Source organism: Rutidosis leptorrhynchoides, chromosome 3, assembly GCF_046630445.1.
Source record: "Rutidosis leptorrhynchoides isolate AG116_Rl617_1_P2 chromosome 3, CSIRO_AGI_Rlap_v1, whole genome shotgun sequence".
In the NCBI taxonomy this organism is placed as follows: Eukaryota; Viridiplantae; Streptophyta; class Magnoliopsida; order Asterales; family Asteraceae; genus Rutidosis; species Rutidosis leptorrhynchoides.
In genome coordinates this window covers 440,455,602-440,473,530 of record NC_092335.1, presented here as the reverse complement: position 1 = coordinate 440,473,530, position 17,929 = coordinate 440,455,602, and the positions used below count along the sequence as shown (strand labels likewise).

At 34.1% G+C, this 17,929-nt stretch overlaps 1 protein-coding gene and 1 pseudogene across 1 annotated transcript in view; one reads left to right on the top strand and one right to left on the bottom strand.

The window, feature by feature from the left end:
- LOC139901513 (uncharacterized) overlaps positions 1 to 1,845 on the bottom strand; it is a 107,118-nt gene extending 105,273 nt beyond the window's left edge. Inside the window, exons 1-2 of the mRNA XM_071884216.1 lie at positions 1,751 to 1,845; positions 1,403 to 1,493 (exon numbers count right to left, since the gene is read on the bottom strand). Of these exons, the coding sequence (XP_071740317.1) occupies positions 1,403 to 1,493; positions 1,751 to 1,845 (186 nt within the window). The remainder of the gene's footprint in view (positions 1 to 1,402; positions 1,494 to 1,750) is intronic.
- Positions 1,846 to 2,955: 1,110 nt separating this feature from the next.
- Positions 2,956 to 17,929, top strand: part of LOC139901512 (uncharacterized) — a 115,246-nt pseudogene continuing 100,272 nt past the window's right edge.

Here is a 17,929-nt window from a genome sequence, read left to right as displayed (position 1 = left end):
CTATTGTGCTTTGTCTTCGCTGCTTCATTTGAGTTTTCCTAGTTCTCCTATTTCTCAAATCTCCGATTATGTCTGTATATATAAAAAAGATGGGCCCTAAAAAATCATGGGCCCTGAGCGGTCGATCACTTTGCTCCCCCTCCGGCCTCCTCTATGTACAAGCTTTTGCTAGTTGAGCCATCTGTAACTGATGGTGACATGATAACTTGATTTAAAAAAAATGAGATGTGGCAACTTGGTCAATGGTGATCCACAAGTCAAAGTTGGGATTATTTGGTCAAAGCCATAATTAGTAGATCTAAAATATTCAACGTATTCACTATTAGGCTATTCGTAAGGCATCTTCAGTCATCCCACTTGGCAACTTTTTTGAGACCCTTGACGCCTCGGGCGTTAGTCACAAAATTCGATGAAAGAGTAAAGGTGTATCAAATTTGTTCAGCCAATCAGATTTCGCCACATATTTTTTATATATTGTTAATTAATATATTTTATACCAAATACCAATAATATTTTACCACATCACCACCACAATTCAACACTCAGATTTACTCCTCTTTAAAAAAACTTCATCTCTTGACCTTACCACATCACCAAAAACTACATCACTTACATTTGGCGTCACTGTCACGGTTAAAAACAGTCTTATGGCCCTTGTATCCAAACTTAGTTGACCTGATCCAAGCAAATGCTGACTTAAGTTTCCATTTTCAATGTACTCGGACACCAAAAGAAGGGAACCCTCGACACAGTATCCTATCAAACACACATGCATTTGATATTCACAAAACGCCTGACTCTATAAATGGAGTAGGTAGAAACGCTTTCTGGTTGAAATTGTACCGTAAATAGTCAGCCAAATGGATAAGGAAAACTTAAAACTTGGAATATAGGAACTGGTAAAATGGGTTGAATATGTCCAAAAAACAGTAAACTAAAATTTCACCATTTAACCTGTTCTTAGTTATGTGAAATTATTTTCTATTAAAAGACGTTCCAACAGTCGCGAGCTATCAAAAATGTGAATGATTGACTTGCTGGTGATTCAGAAACCACATCGTTTAGCAGAACAGCATGTATGACTATTCAAGCCCAAAACCTTCACTAACCTCACGAATAGCAAAAGACGTTCTAACAGTTATGAGCTATCAAAAATGCGAGTGATATACATCCAGGTAACATAGAAGTCGCCAAAACTGTTATTGGTGATTCAGAAACCGCAGAACATATGACTATTCAAACCTAAAACCTTCACTAATATAATAATCGCTCTGAAGCTCTTCTTTTGACGAGTATTCAATAACACTTATGTTGTTGATGCTGAAAAATAACAAAGTTAAACAAAATTGTGAACTAGATATATAAACATAAAAGGAATAAAAAGGAAAAATAAATAAGCAACCAAGTGTTGGCATATGGCAGTTTTTTGGATCCCCAACAAATTTGTAAATTTTAGGCTTCTCTTCCAATGCTTTAAAGCCATTTTGTGGAACCTAAGCAAAATACACAAATAAAACATGCATTACATCACACCGCTTCATTTATAAAAGTTATAGAATTATGACAGCGAAAATTGATGTGTTCGTATATCATATCATAAATATGTATATGATAGATTTTATTCTAATGAAGGTTTGAAATCTCAAAGTAACAAAATGTTACCTTTAAGTTTTTTTAGATATAGTTAAAGATTAACAACTTATGTGAACATTCTATATTATATATTATGATGAAAGTCACGTCAACATACCTTTGATGTGCCCGTAACAAATTGCGGCAATCTTTCCCTGTCTTCGTCGGTGAACGCTTTGACAACCTCCCAAAACCAAAACCAGACAACAACATTAGAAAAGTGGGACCGACTAGATAGGACTTTTGACAACTTTGACCAAATAAATCTACCAAGTCTAAGTCACGTCAAGCTACCTTATATCGATACGGCGGTATAATGATTTATAAGGCTATCATGGAGGTGGTATTAAATGGTATTATCTGACAGCATCCTAGTGAATACATCAATCAATCATGTGTTTAAGGTTTTAAATCATGAAAGACGTATAAATAAAAACTTCAGATCGTCTAAAGGCAGATTGACTTTTTCGACTTGTATTTATACTTATTACTTTCACGAAACTGCGTATTTGTGTGTACTGAGCTATATTATATTCTGGGATCACTATTCATGTTAATTACTTTCGTTAATACCTTACGACGTGTTATTAAGTGCTTAATCACTTAACTTGATCCTCGAATGTTTTTATGACCGTTAGTGTCACTTATCGTTTAGAACGAGATACGTGTTAGTGTATCTAAGATTGTTATTAGACATTTGTCTTATGTTATGTAAACTTAGTTACTAAGAAAACTTAGCTATTAAGTTTTCTTAGCTATTAAGTATTCTTAGTCTTTAAGTATTCTTATCCATTAAGGATACTTAACCATTAAGTATTCTTATCCATTAAGGATTCTTATCCATTAAGAATACTTAGCCATTAAGTATTCTTATCCATTAAGGATTCTTATCCATTAAGTATTCTTATCCATTAAGGATACATAGATATTTTAGTATCCTTAGTTGTTAAGTAATTATCGATATTCGTGATACTTACCTATTAAGTTTTCTTAGAGGTTAAGAAAGTTAGTTTTTTTGTAGCCTATAAATAGGAGTTGTAATCAAGAGTTGTAAAAGATAACAAATCTTCAAATAATATAACCAACCTTCAAATTATTTCTATTCTACACTTTTATTATGTATTCTAATCTACTTAGCAACAAAGTCTTGCTATTTTAATCTTTAGCATCAAAGTCTTGCTAATTTAATCTTTAGCAACAAAGTCTTGCTACCTTAATCTTTCAAGTATAGATTTCTATTCTATTCTTGAACATTTACAGTGGTATCAGAGCTCTCTTCTTAAGGGACTGTTTTATTCACGATAAAGAAATTTTAGACTAGACATGGCATCTAGTTCAACTGCTCCAGCAATTCCAACATTTAATGGATTGCACTATCATATTTGGGCAGTAAAGATGAAGACATATTTGAAGTCTCAAGGTTTATGGAAGGTTGTAGAGACTGATGAAGATCCTCCAGCACTCAGAGCAAACCCAACTGTTGCTCAACTAAGAAATTATGAAGAAGAGTTGCTGAAGAAAGATAAGGCACTTACCTGTTTACATTCAGGACTTGCTGATCAAATTTTCACCTCAATAATGGACTTGGACACACCAAAAGCTGTGTGGGATAAAATTCAAGATACCTATGAAGGTTTATATAGAGTAAAAGCTGTCAGATTATTGACTCTCAGACGAGAGTTTGAATTGTTGAAAATGAACGATGATGAACTCGTAAAAGATTATTCATCGCGAATAATGGATGTTGTTAATCAAATTAGACTTCATGGTGACAAGATTTCAGACCGGAAAGTGGTGGAGAAAATAATGATAAGTGTTCCTCAAAGGTTTGAAGCCAAAATTTCGGCAATAGAAGAATCTTGCGATGTTAGTATGCTTACAGTTTCTGAACTAACTAGCAAGCTTCAAGCACAAGAACAAAGGGTCTCTATGAGATCTGAAGAAAAGGTTGAAGGTGCTTTTCAAGTGTCTTTCAAAAATAACAAGGCTGAAAATTCAAGACAAAACACGTACAAGAAAGGAAATTACCAAGGTACTTTCCCTCCGTGTAAAGTTTGTCAAAATACAAATCATCAAGATGTTGATTGTTGGTTCAAAGATAAACCAAACTTTAAGTGCAATTTTTGCAAAAAGTTTGGACATATTGAGAAATATTGTAGAGCAAAGAAAAATCAGGGCCAAACAAAGGAACTTCAGTTGGCAAATATCTCTGAAGAAAATCAGGAAGCAACTAAACACTTGTTCATGGCATCGCATGTCGATTACAAAAGTAGAGACGTGACTGTTGATGAAGGAGCCTATCAGGATTGGAATATGAAAGAAGTTAAAAGGCATGAAGCTTCTATTTCAAATCTCCAAAAAGAAGCTCATTATGATGATCCAGAATTTGATGTCGAAGACACAACTAACACCGAAGTTTTGAGAACCAGAAAAATTGCTGATGTTTACGAGTTTTGTAATCACGTTGTTATGGAGCCCGAAAGCTATATTGAAGCTTCCAAACACGATGAATGGAATGAAGCCATGAAAGTAGAACTTGAAATGATCAAGAAAAATGACACATGGAGACTTGTTGATTTGCCAATGGGTAAGAATGCAATAGGTGTCAAATGGGTGTTTAGAACTAAGTTTCAACCTGATGGTTCAGTTCATAAACACAAAGCAAGGTTGGTAGCGAAAGGATATTCTCAAATTGTCGGTGTGGAATTTAGAGAGACTTTCGCTCCAGTTGCTCGTCATGATGTGATCAAGTTATTGTTAGCTGTAGCTGCTCAACGCAATTTGAAAATTCATCATCTTGATGTGAAATCTGCATTTTTGAATGCTGAACTTGAGGAGGAGATTTATGTAAAGCAACCTCAAGGCTTTGAAGTAGCCGGCCAAGAAGATAAAGTATACAGACTATATAAGGCACTTTATGGTCTAAAGCAAGCACCAAGGGCTTGGTATTCTAAGATTGATGCTCATTTGATAAATCATAATTTCAGGAGGAGTCCAAATGAGTCAACTCTTTATGTGAAACAATTAAATTCTCAAGAGGTGCTGATTATCTCTCTTTATGTTGATGATTTACTTGTGATTGGGAGCAACGATAGACTTGTTGAGGAGTTCAAGAAACAAATGAAATCTGAATTTGAAATGTCAGATTTGGGACTCGTGCATTATTTTCTTGGCATGAAAATTAATCAACAAACTAGTGGTGTTTATATTTCTCAGAAAAAGTATGCAAGTGACATGCTCAAGAGATTCAACATGTTTTCATGCAAACCAGTCACATCACCACTTGTTTTAAATTACAAGTTGTCTAAAGAAGATGGAGATAAGCTAGTTGATCCAACTCTATACAGAAGTATTATCGGGAGTCTATTATATTTGGCAATCTCAAGACCCGATTTAGCTTATGCAGCTAGTTTCTTATCAAGGTTTATGACTTCACCAACTAGTTCTCACTTGGGAGCTGCCAGGAGAGTCTTAAGATACTTAAAAGGTTCTCTCGATCTGGGTATTATGTTCGAGAGAAACAAAGATGTGAAACTTGAAGGATATTCTGATAGTGATTGGGCTGGAAGTGTTGATGATATGAAGAGTACTTCTGGTTATGTTTTCAATCTTGGTTCAGGTGCATTTTGCTGGAACTCAAAGAAGCAAAGCGTTGTCGCACAATCTACTGCAGAGGCAGAATATATTGCAATCGCGGCTGCTGTGAATCATGCTGTTTGGATAAGAAAACTGTTGCCCGACTTGGATCTGACTCAAGAAAGTCCAACAGTCATCTATTGTGATAACAAATCTGCAATTGCTATAACAGAGAATCCGGTGCAACACTGAAATATTGCACCTCCGATGATCAATTGGCAGATATGCTTACAAAGTCTCTCACGGGAATGAAGCTAGATCAATTGAAGACTCGACTTATGATGTCCAACAACAATCTTAAGGAGGAGTGTTAGTGTATCTAAGATTGTTATTAGACATTTGTCTTATGTTATGTAAACTTAGTTACTAAGAAAACTTAGCTATTAAGTTTTCTTAGCTATTAAGTATTCTTAGTCTTTAAGTATTCTTATCCATTAAGGATACTTAACCATTAAGTATTCTTATCCATTAAGGATTCTTATCCATTAAGAATACTTAGCCATTAAGTATTCTTATCCATTAAGGATTCTTATCCATTAAGTATTCTTATCCATTAAGGATACATAGATATTTTAGTATCCTTAGTTGTTAAGTAATTATCGATATTCGTGATACTTACCTATTAAGTTTTCTTAGAGGTTAAGAAAGTTAGTTTTTTTGTAGCCTATAAATAGGAGTTGTAATCAAGAGTTGTAAAAGATAACAAATCTTCAAATAATATAACCAACCTTCAAATTATTTCTATTCTACACTTTTATTATGTATTCTAATCTACTTAGCAACAAAGTCTTGCTATTTTAATCTTTAGCATCAAAGTCTTGCTAATTTAATCTTTAGCAACAAAGTCTTGCTACCTTAATCTTTCAAGTATAGATTTCTATTCTATTCTTGAACATTTACAATACGTACTTGGTACATGTTAAACTTTTGTCATATTTGGAATATTATGACTACTTAATCCTAATTGTCATTTCTTAATGACAATTATTTGGCTTGTTGGTTGCTTAATTACGCTTAGTGTTTTACTAATGCACACTAGTTAGTCTTAATGGACTTTTTACCTCAATGGACTTACGCCCACCCTACTCTAGCTAATGGACTATTATGTTAGCCCATTCTAATGGACTTATGATCCATTAAGATGTAGGACAAAACTCATGAAGATATAAGACAACATACTAGCATGCTTTGTGTACCATTTCCTACACCATGCTACATGTGATCCCAACATGAAAGCACCACCTTTGTACCACCACCCATGCAAAGCAAAATGGTCCCCCCATCCCCACCCATGGTAACCGTCGGCTTTATACACCACCACCACCACTTCATTTTTTTTAAACTTCACTCATTTTCTCAAAACACACACACACTTTCTCTCTAGTTTTCTCACATTAAAAGCTTAAGAACTTGTAAGTTTCTTGAATTTCTTTCTCCCTTTTTCTTTCTTAATCACGAAATCATCATCATCATCATCATCAAGAGATCAAGCTTTTTAGCTTTTTGATCTTGTTACATCTTGTAGATTCAAACCTTGATTGAAAATCTTCAAGAACAAGAAGGATTCAAGCTTTTTAGCTTTGAATCTTCATTACTTTGTTAGATCTAAGTTTTATAGCCTAAGATCTCTTTATTTTTGTTAAAGGATCAAAACTTGTGTTTATGATCTTCATGAAACTTGAAGATCTAGCTTTTTGCTTTAAGGATCTTCAAGAACATTAGAGATCCAAGCTTTCTAGCTTGAGGCTTCTACAAAAAGTTAGTTAAAAGATCAAGTTTATTAACTTACGATCTTCTTTAATTTGTTTTACTTTAATTTTGTAACTTGTGTTTTCATGAAACAAAGATACAAGCTTTCTAGCTTGAAATCTCATAAGTATTGTTAATGAATCCAAGCTTTCTAGCTTAGGGTTTCATTATTTTGTTTGATCTAAGTTATGTAACTTATGGTCATATAACTTGTTAAAACAAAAGCTCATTAGCTTACATTCATTTTACTTTATAAAAATCTAAATTTTATAACTTAAGGTTTTGTAAAAGTTGAAAGTCTAAATTCTATAACTTAGGGTTTCATCTAGAACACAAGATCTAGACTTTCTAATCTAAGGTCTTCAATATCTAGCTAAGATCTAACTTCTATAACTTAAGGTCTTGCTTGTTTGGTTTGAATCCAAGTTTGTAGCTTTAAATTCCAATTAGAACTTGTACTTGTGTCGAAACTAAAAACATGATGTAACTTTGGTTCATCATCCTTCTAAAACTTTTAAGTGAGTTGTATTTCTTTCTTAGTCTTGACATTGTGTGTCGATGGTTAAAACTTGGTCAAAGTGATGCTAAAACATCAAAGAGTTGTACACTTGAGGCTTATACACATCAAGGATGAGAACCGTGATAATCATCAAACACCAAGAAACCCACCGGAGCACTTGTTTCTGTTTTTCAGGGTCTGATCTGACTCCTGGAGCTTCTGGAAAATCACGGAAAATTGATTTGCAGAAAGTTCGGGATGTGTAGATGACTTTTCATTTAAGACTCGCCTAAATCCGACGTACGGTTTAGGATTTATAGTCTTCTATAGTTCACTACGTCTTTGTAACGACGTGCTGAAATTTCTGACCTACTCGCGCTTTGACCGTCGCCACGGCCAAACGACATCGAGTTAGGATCTGAATTTCGAACAGCGGTAAGAGGACTCACAAACGGAGCCTTTGCCAATGACCGTGTGTCATTTCAGTTTGTGTAGAGGTCGTAGCGGCTGTTCGAATTCAGCTTTTCGTTTCGACCTCTATTCATTTTGAAAACTTACTTTATCTTTTACGTATGATGATAATGATGATACTTAAGACTTAACTTACGTACTTTTAAACTTTTTAGGACGATTTACTGAATTAATAACCTTTTACTTAGGTTGAGGACCTTTGGACCGACTTACTACTTGCTTACTTTTTCATATCGACTTTACCGCACATTCACTGTGAGTTATAGCTCCCTTTTTACTTTAACTATTTTTGGGACTGAGAATACATGCGTTTTTTATGTTTTACATACTAGACACGAGTACTTTAACTTTATATATGTGTGGGTGACATAACGGCGAAAATTTTCCCTTTAGCTCGGTAACGTTTAACTATTGGTTTATGAACCGGTGGACGCGAATCTTAGATATGGATCCATAGGGTTTAACATCCCCACTCGGGCTAGTCGCGCTAGCATTCAACGGGTGTTTAATACTTCGTCTGTTTTAACGCACTCGCCAAGTGTACTTTTAGGGGGTGATACTTATATTACTTTGTTAAGTTAGTTACCAAGTGCCCACGGTTAAGTATATACTTTTCATACTGTTTTGAATACGAAATCTCGTTAGCTCACCAACATTCGTGTTGACTTTTTAAAGCATGTTATTTCTCAGGTGCTTAGACGAATTTGCTTCCGCTGTAATAGACTTGTTGTGTTAGACTTCCACTGCATTGTTAGAGATGTCTTCTAAGCATGGAACATTCTATTTTGCATTCACTACTTATGTTTAATTTGAACCATGGTTTGTAATGACTTGAGTGTCACGTACTATTTTTAAATGCTTTCTATTCGTAGAAGCATGTTACTCTTGTAAAACTTTTGTCATTGGGAAAACGTTATCTTTTTATGAATGCAAACTTTGTTCATATAGTGTTATACCGTGTAATGGACATGTTGTTGATGATCCGTACCATTGAATTTTGGACGGGGCATCACACAGATTCACAAAGATGTCACGCATTTTGACATCACCCCACAACATTGTCTACAACCAATTGAATTAAACCGATGACTTACACCATATATATATATATATATATATATATATATATATATATATATATATATATATATATATATATATATATATATATATATATATATATATTTATATATAATGAATATCAAGCCCACCAATGACATTACCATTTACCATGACAGTTAAATTTTTTGTGAAAATGAGTAAGTTGTAAACTAGGTCAAAATGGGAGTGCAAAGCGATTAACTTTGACATGTGTATGTGACTAGCTGTTTGAATGGAAATGAACTTCAGGTGATTTCCTCATTTGCTAATTTATATCGTATTAACATCACCACTCACATTTAACAAAATAAGATAGAACCCAAATTGGACCCACACAAAATCAAATTTAATATACCGCGGTATGCGATAAAACTAAAATACATGTTCTAAATTGGCAAGGCTACACTGAAAAAGCAAGCGGCTGTTTCAGGAGCTTATAAAATAATAACATATGAGAATGATCCCCCCCCCCCCCCCCCCCGGTTCAGCACCGAATTCTCGTCTTTCCAGAACCTTCTCTTTTCTCTTATCAAGGTATTTGACGTTTAGTGACTCGTGAATATCGAAGTAAATTAACAAATTAGAAAACCAGAATGGTTCTTAACCAAGTACTTCAAACTTTTAAGCACCCAAATGCAGAGACCTATAAATAAACATTTTTTATATAATCATCTCAAGCATTCGTTAAGTTTCATATGCAAATTGGCCACCAAACACAACTTGACCACCAAGCTCTTCTTGCTCTTCAAGTCCAACTTAGTGGCCAAGTTGTACTTGGTGACAGAGTCAAACTTGTGGTCAATTTTCATTTGAAACTTAACTAATATTTAAACTGTTGATTTAAAAAATGTTTATTTACAGGTCTCCGACCAATTGTACTGCATTAGGTCCTTAAAAGTGTGGAGCACTTGGCTATGAATCATTCTGGTATTGCTAATTGGTTAATTTACTCCGATTTTCTCAAGTCACTAAACGTCAAATACCTAGATAAGAAGAATGATAAGGGACAATATAAGGTTCTGGAAGGACGATGAATCTTTGTTGGACCGGGAGGTCATAATCCTATATTATTATTTTTTAAGCTCCTGAAACAGTCGCTTTTTCATCGTAGTCTTGCCCATCTATAACAGGTACTTTAGTTTCATCTTGTACTGCAGTATATTAAATTTGATTTTGTTTAGGTCCAATTAGAGTTTTATCTTATATATGTTAAATACGGGTGATGACGTTAATATTAGAGCACTGGGAGTGGTGACCCAGGTCACTTGGCATGTCAGGCGTGACTTGTTGAGTCAGAAAAAATGGGGAGTGGGAGACATGTCAGTTAGTGTGTTAAAATAATATTTTATTATATTTAATAAGAATATTTCATTGAAAAAGAAAAGAAAAATAAAATAAATTGGGAGTATGTTCCATCACCTACATGACTGGCCCAACCGGAACGGGGTTCGGCGACGGATGTGGGGAGTGGCAAAATTGGTGACGGGGTGTGAGGCGGAGGGGTGACGAGTAACCACTCCGGGCGCTCTTATATAATTAGCAAATGAGAATATCACCCCAAATTATTCAAACTGTTGATCACACACATGCCAAACTCAACCGCTTTGTACACGCATTTTGACCTCGTTTACAACCAACCCACTTTGACATATTTAACCAACATGGTAATGTCCTTGGCAAGCTCGATATTCACTGTGCGTGTGCGGCGCATGTCATGGCTTTAAATCAAATGGTTGTAGACAATGCTGTTGGTTATGTCAAAATGCGTGACATCTTCGTGAATATTCTCTAGACGATCTAAAGAATTTATGCAGCCATAATGGGCGCCAGGGGTAATGTTTATTAAACACATGATTGATTGATGTGTTCACTAATGTGTTCACTAGGCTACTGTCAGATAATATTTATTTGCTTACCGGAGAAGTTATGGAGATGTTGTCGTCCATCGTTGAATCACATAAATCGTGCTTCATACAAGAGCTTTCTCGTTTAGTTATGGGCGTGAGGGAGTCCGCTAACCTTGAACTCAACGAATTAAAAAGAACACAAACGTTAGATTTGAGTTTGCGGTCAATGGCCGATGATGCCTTTTTAAGAACCTTGACACCTAGCTCATTCGTAGTACATGATGTCAACCTCGATCTTGATGACAAGCTATCGCAGGATAGTATACGATCATTAAGTTCAACTCTTGAGTCTAAATGTAGTATTAAGTAATTAAGTAATTATATAAAAATTGTGACTGAGTCAATGCCTCATGGCTTGCTCTCTTCGGCTCACGGCTCTAGCTTTGTTCTGTCGACGTTTAAATGCCAATAAAAATTGTGGTGCTTCACGTTTATGGCTCTCTATAACAACTTAGATACTCTTGCCCTTGATTGAGGCATTTTTTCTCGTATGTGAAAAGTTCATATCAAACAGTTATCTTTTACAACAAGATGATGATGGAGCAGCAGTCTGATGTTTGTTTTCCGACTTTGTTTGACAACGTCCCTCTCATTGTTAAAGGATTCCTTTTCTCTCATGCTCAAAGAACCCACATCTACCGACAAAGTGTTGTTTTCCGGTCTTGGACCGGACATCAAGTGGATGATCCAGATCTAGATGATGACAATTGTTGAGAGGAACAATGTTCTAGAGCATTCATGTAGTCAACTACTCAGCCTAGCGAATGAGGAGTTGGAAGTGTTAGAGATTAAGTTAGACCAAAGTCCGATTGTGAGCGAATGAGGAGTTGGAAGTGTTAAACGGATTAAGTGTTTGACGGGTTTCATTATTCTACATGGTATCAGAGGGGTTTGATCCCGAGACCTAGTCGGCCGTCTCGTGCCTCCTCTAAACCACCCGTAAACAATCTCCACCTTCCTTTTTCTCATAACCTAATTCTCTATAGTTCTTTGTTTTCATACCAATCTAGAATAAAATACCTTGACGACGCATGCACCACAATCATTACCGTGCGTTTCTTTTTTTCTTTTTGTTTTCTTTAAGAATAATCACACCCGTCGATAATCATTACCCAATGTTATTATTTTTACTTTTTTTTTATTTATGTTGATCACAAGTTCACAACCGCTTAATGAAGCTACGCAACCATATCACAAGCCATCATATGTGCCCAGTAATATCCCTTTTAATTCTATTTATCACATATATCAAAGCATCGTTGGAAAAAAAAACGTAACGTAGAAAATTAAATAATCGGCATGGAGCTGAGCCGCCTAGCGTGACTAGGTTCCAAATCTCGTAAAAAAGAGTATATAGTCAAAAATCTTATTTGTGTCGTTGATAAAGATTGTTATCGTCGACAAAGTTCCCTGCCCAAGTCCCGCTCAATCCTTAGGCAAAGCACGCCACAACGTAAAAATAAACGTTACGAGAAAGGAAACGCAGTCAAGCAAGACGCAACGATATTAGCGGATATCAATCTATTTGGTGCCACAAATGGAAAAAAAATATGTTTTATTTGTATTTTTATATTAATCTATTGTTTCCAGTCCGAACTTTCGCGATTTCACCGTTCGGACTGCGAGGGAGTATTAGAGTATAGATTATGATTAAGCCCGGCCAGTTTGTGGGTTTAGAATTTCTAGGTATCCATGTAATCTCTATATATAGTTATCAATAATAAAGTAATCCTCACGAGGTTTTCATTGTCTAACAGAAAGGACCTTTAGACGTGAAATTTGAAGATGACGAGGGAGGTTTGTCCAGAGAGTGGTATCAATCGCTCTTTAGGGTCATCTCCGACAAAGAGCGGTTGCTTCTTACAACTATAGGAGACAATCTAACCCTAATTTTCAAACACTAAACCCTAATTTTCAAACCCTAAACCCCAGTTTCTAAACCCTAATTTCTAAACCCTATTTTATAAACCCTAATTTCTAAACCCTTGAAAAACAAACTTTAATTAAAACATTATATACGATGCATGTTCATATTTTCATGTTATCATCACAAATTTTTTTTAAAATATTTATATTATCATGTGATTATGTTTGAAAAAAAAATATTCAAAAAAACGAAAAAAAAATAATTCCCCCTATTTTCCCAAAAAAAAAAAAAATAAAAAAAAAAAAGGTACTTTATTAAAACACACAACTACAATTTACAATTATATAATTATAATTTTATAAAAAAAAGCCATAAGAATAAACTTAACTACTGAACTCAATTACACAGTTTGAAATAAATAAAATAATAAAATAACGATTTATAAAACGGTGTTACATTATTGTTGATTGACCAACCAAATAAGAAGCAACCGAACAAATAGCATTATTGTTGATTGAAATAATGTAACACTCCACTTCTTTTTTACAAATGTATCATAAGGAGCATTTTGGACATTTCATAGGGGTTTTATAGATCATTTATAGTACAAAACTTATAGATTAATTATCACATAACATTCTCCTCGTTTGATATGATTTGTGCGTTGATAATATCTTATATTTGTTCTTCGAGAGGAGATTTGGTAGCATGGTTGCAAATGGTTTCCGTTGCGACGACCGTTGCGGCGTTTTGGTGACTAGCTCAACAACAACAATAAAACTCAATACCACATGAGTAGTGTATGGGGAAGGTGAGATGTAGATAATCATTTGCCTATCCGAGAATAAAAACAAGTCATTTCTCCACCCGGAGTGAAAACACTCTCAAAAGTAGAGAAAGTCATCCCTCTCTCTATTGGACGGATAAAGATATTGCTTCCGAATGGACCTCCGGCCAATAATTAGGAAATTTTTTATTAAAAAAAATGTAATATAAAATTTAAAATAAAAATAAAATTGAGAGGCCATGAAAATGTAGAATCAAATTTTCATGGGTTTTAAATCGTGTCTGGAATTCAAATTAGGCTCTAAACGGCAGTCAAGACGCCAATAAATCGACGCTTGCTGGAACTCAGTTTTGGTGACTAGCTCGTCTCGCTAATAAGTAAGCCAACGGTCAAATGTCAGGTCAAAAGAGAAAAATATCGGGTTAGCGCCGTTCAAAAGTTAAAAATTCTGTTAAAATTTGTGACGACCCGGAAATTTCCGACCAAATTTAAACTTAACCTTTATATGTTTCCGACACGATAAGCAGAATTTGTAATGTTGAATCTCAAAAAGTTTGGAACTACATTCATGTAATCAATTACTCTTTGACCGTGTTCGACGATTCACGAACAATTATGAGTATATAGATATGTATATATAATATATAATATTAACTAAAAACATTAACAAAGTATTAGATATATGATACTTTACATGAACGTATTTGTTTCGATATATTTATCGACAGAATTAAGAGATAATATCAAATGATTGAATTATCAGATACATTATGATATGATTACGGGCCTATGTTATGAGGACCACTGTGATTTAAGAAATCTATTCTTTTTGACAACATCCGGAAAATGGCAAAGTGATTTATAAATAAGAACAAATGTGTCAATTAACGGGAACTAGACAAGGGTTAGTGGAAATTCCTGTTTAATTTCCAAGGCATGTTTTATAATATTTTCCTTGTGACCTTGATAAGATAACTATGTTAACTTTCATTTTATTTAATATGAAAATAAGAACGTGGAGTGTAAATAACTTAGATGTTGGATATCGACAAGTTAAGTAACTCGACATTTTTCATTAAGATGATTTCATACGTTTATTTAACCTTTGGACTTTATCTCATGCTTCACCAACAGACTGTAATTTAAAAACTTGAAACCTATTATGAATATATATAATTCTACTTTTCTAAAATGTTTTGTGGTATAACGATTTCCATTATTTTAACCTTTTAACAAAATGATTCTTAAATATATTTAGTTTTGGAAAACAAAATTATCATATTTATTTGATTTTGTTTCAAAAGTACAAAAAACGTTTTCAGTTTAAAAAGAACTTTATTATTAAAACGTATATATCTTTTATAAATATCTAGAACCACTTTTGACAACTCATTACTTAACCAGTATGATAAAGATAACGATATTTATATTTTATTTTATTAAATATATATAACGATTTAAATTAATATTATATATATTTATACGCGTATTATACGTATATAGTTTTATACTTTTACTATACATTAACTTTACCTTTACTTTACTTTTATTTTACTTTAACTTTAATAATTCATACTTTAATAATTCATACTTTAATAATTCACTTTAATAATTCATGCTTTAATAATTCACTTTAATAATTCATACTTTAATAATTCACTTTAATAATTCAAAAATCTATTATAAATAGAATTCAATAGGTTTCATTATTTCATAGAAACTTGAAAATATATTTCTCTAAACTCTCTCAATCGAATTACATACATATATTTTTTTTGTATTATTTCAAGATATTATTAGTATACATAAAATACTACGACGGAGTTATACTCGGACGATTTCAAAATAAGTTTTCAAACGGGATAGAGCTAAGGAAATTATGGGTTATAGCTATGGAGGTTATGGGTATTGATCAAGGGTATTGCTCGTGAGGTCAACCTAACGTTTATCATTTTCAGTGCCGTCATATACATAATTGCTACGAAATACAGTATTGTGAGTTTCATTTGCTCCCTTTTTAATTGCTTTTGCAATATATATTTTTGGGCTGAGAATACATGCACTGTTTTATAAATGTGTTACGAAGTAGGCACAAGTACTAAAACTAATTCTATGTGGGTTTAAACCAGAAATATACCCTTAGCTTGGTAACATTAAACTACTTGTCTATGTACGGTAGGCGCGAATCCTAAAGATAGATCTATTGGGCCTGACAAACCCCATCCTGACTATGGGATGCTTTAGTACTTCGAGGTTATTATAAACACACCTGATCTGGTGTACTTCAGAGGGTAAAACATGAACGTTAAGGCTTGTTACCGGGTGCCTACAACTTATAAAATACTTTTAAACACTTGCGAGTGTACGGATATTTATGGAAACTGAAATCTTGTGGTCTATTACTATTACAGAAATGATTGATTATGATAAACTAATGAACTCACCAACTTTTTGGTTGACACTTTAAAGCATGTTTATTCTCAGGTATTAAAGAAATCTTCCGCTGTGCATTAGCTCATTTTAAGGATATTACCTGGAGTCATTCATGACATACTTTGAAAGACGTTGCATTCGAGTCGTTGAGTTTATCAAGATTAATATTAAGTCAATTATAGTTGGATGTAATATGAAATGGTATGCATGCCGTTAATTTTTGATGTAAAGAAAGTTTGTCTTTTAAAAACGAATGCAATGTTTGTAAAACGTATCATATTGAGGTCAAATACCTCGCGATGTAATCAACTATTGTGAATCGTTTATAATGTATATGAACGGGTCCTTTCAGTTGGTATCAGAGCGGTGGTCTTAGCGAACCAGGTCTTGCATTAGTGTGTCTAACTGATAGTTGTTAAGATGCATTAGTGAGTCTGGACTTCGACCGTGTCTGCATGTCAAAAGTTTTGTTTATCATTTTTAGTCGGAAATCATCTACTTACCATCCTTAGAAAATTATCTGCTTATCATTCTTAGTCTAGACACGTCTTGCTGCATTGATTGCATAAATAGTGTATAGACAAAATTCATATCTTAGCGTATCTGCTAAATCATATCTTATCGTATCTATTACCGTAAACTTTACCTGACATATTCCGTAAATTCCTCCATAATCTATGAAATCTTTTGATCTATATATATAGATATTCTATGTAGTTAGAATACCACCCGATAGCCGGAAAATCATTTCGTATCGGAAAATCCTTTATCAAATCGTCCGAAATGGAATTCGTCATCAGTTCAAGTTCCTCGAATTCCGAAATGGAATCCCACTCAAGCTCCGAAAGTAGTGTGACTGGAATGGATCAACCAATCAGCCATCATCTATTCTGGATGAATTGGGGATGGGTTCGTAGCCTCCTTAATCATTGGAGACAAGAAGAAGGCGATCCTTTCCATCCACCACATTGCCCTCTTGGCAATGAACCTGAAGCACTTACCGGCGAACCTGTTCGAAACACCATTTTCTCTCATTTCCAGAGTATCTCGTCATGATTATATACTACACCAAATTCTAGATCTTATTTATCCGCTCGTCCGAACCAACAATCACCCAGGTGTAATAGAAGAAGTCAACGAGCTTCGCGCTCGGGTAGTGGCTTTGGAGAATATGGTGCAAAGGTTACAAACACCAGCAGCAGCAGCAGCAACATAACAAGTACCACCATCAACAACATCAACAGTACCATTACCACCACCAACAACAACCGCATCGCAAACCTCAACTTCACAATCTGTCCCATGAGCATCGACGTCATACGCCCTATAGATACTAAGGAATACCACAACGATGAAGTATTGATTCATAACTTCATTGGGAAAACATTCTACGACGATTATGTAATTTCTAAAGTTTATAAATTATCTATCATAGCCTTAACCATAAATCAAGTGAGTTTAATTTAATATTAACTCATTAAATCTATATTACATCTGAAGAAATATACACATATATTTCCATAAAGACTGTAATAAAATTCTTTTGTACAAAATATTAATTGTGACATTTTTTTAACGGGTAGGTAATACCCGAGAGATATATAAATTCACAATTAATATGTTACATTCTTTGAATCTGATTCAGCAGATCATCCATTATACTCCCTACTTTCACAACAATATACATTCTTTTATAGAAATCAAAACAACCATACTCATTCAAAAATCTAATTACATATTCTGATTTTGAAATCGCCGAATTCAATTCAAGTTATAACCGGTATCATCACTCTTAGATTCTTACATCTTTCAAAGCTATACTTTAACTTCAAAACTGTGTTAGAACA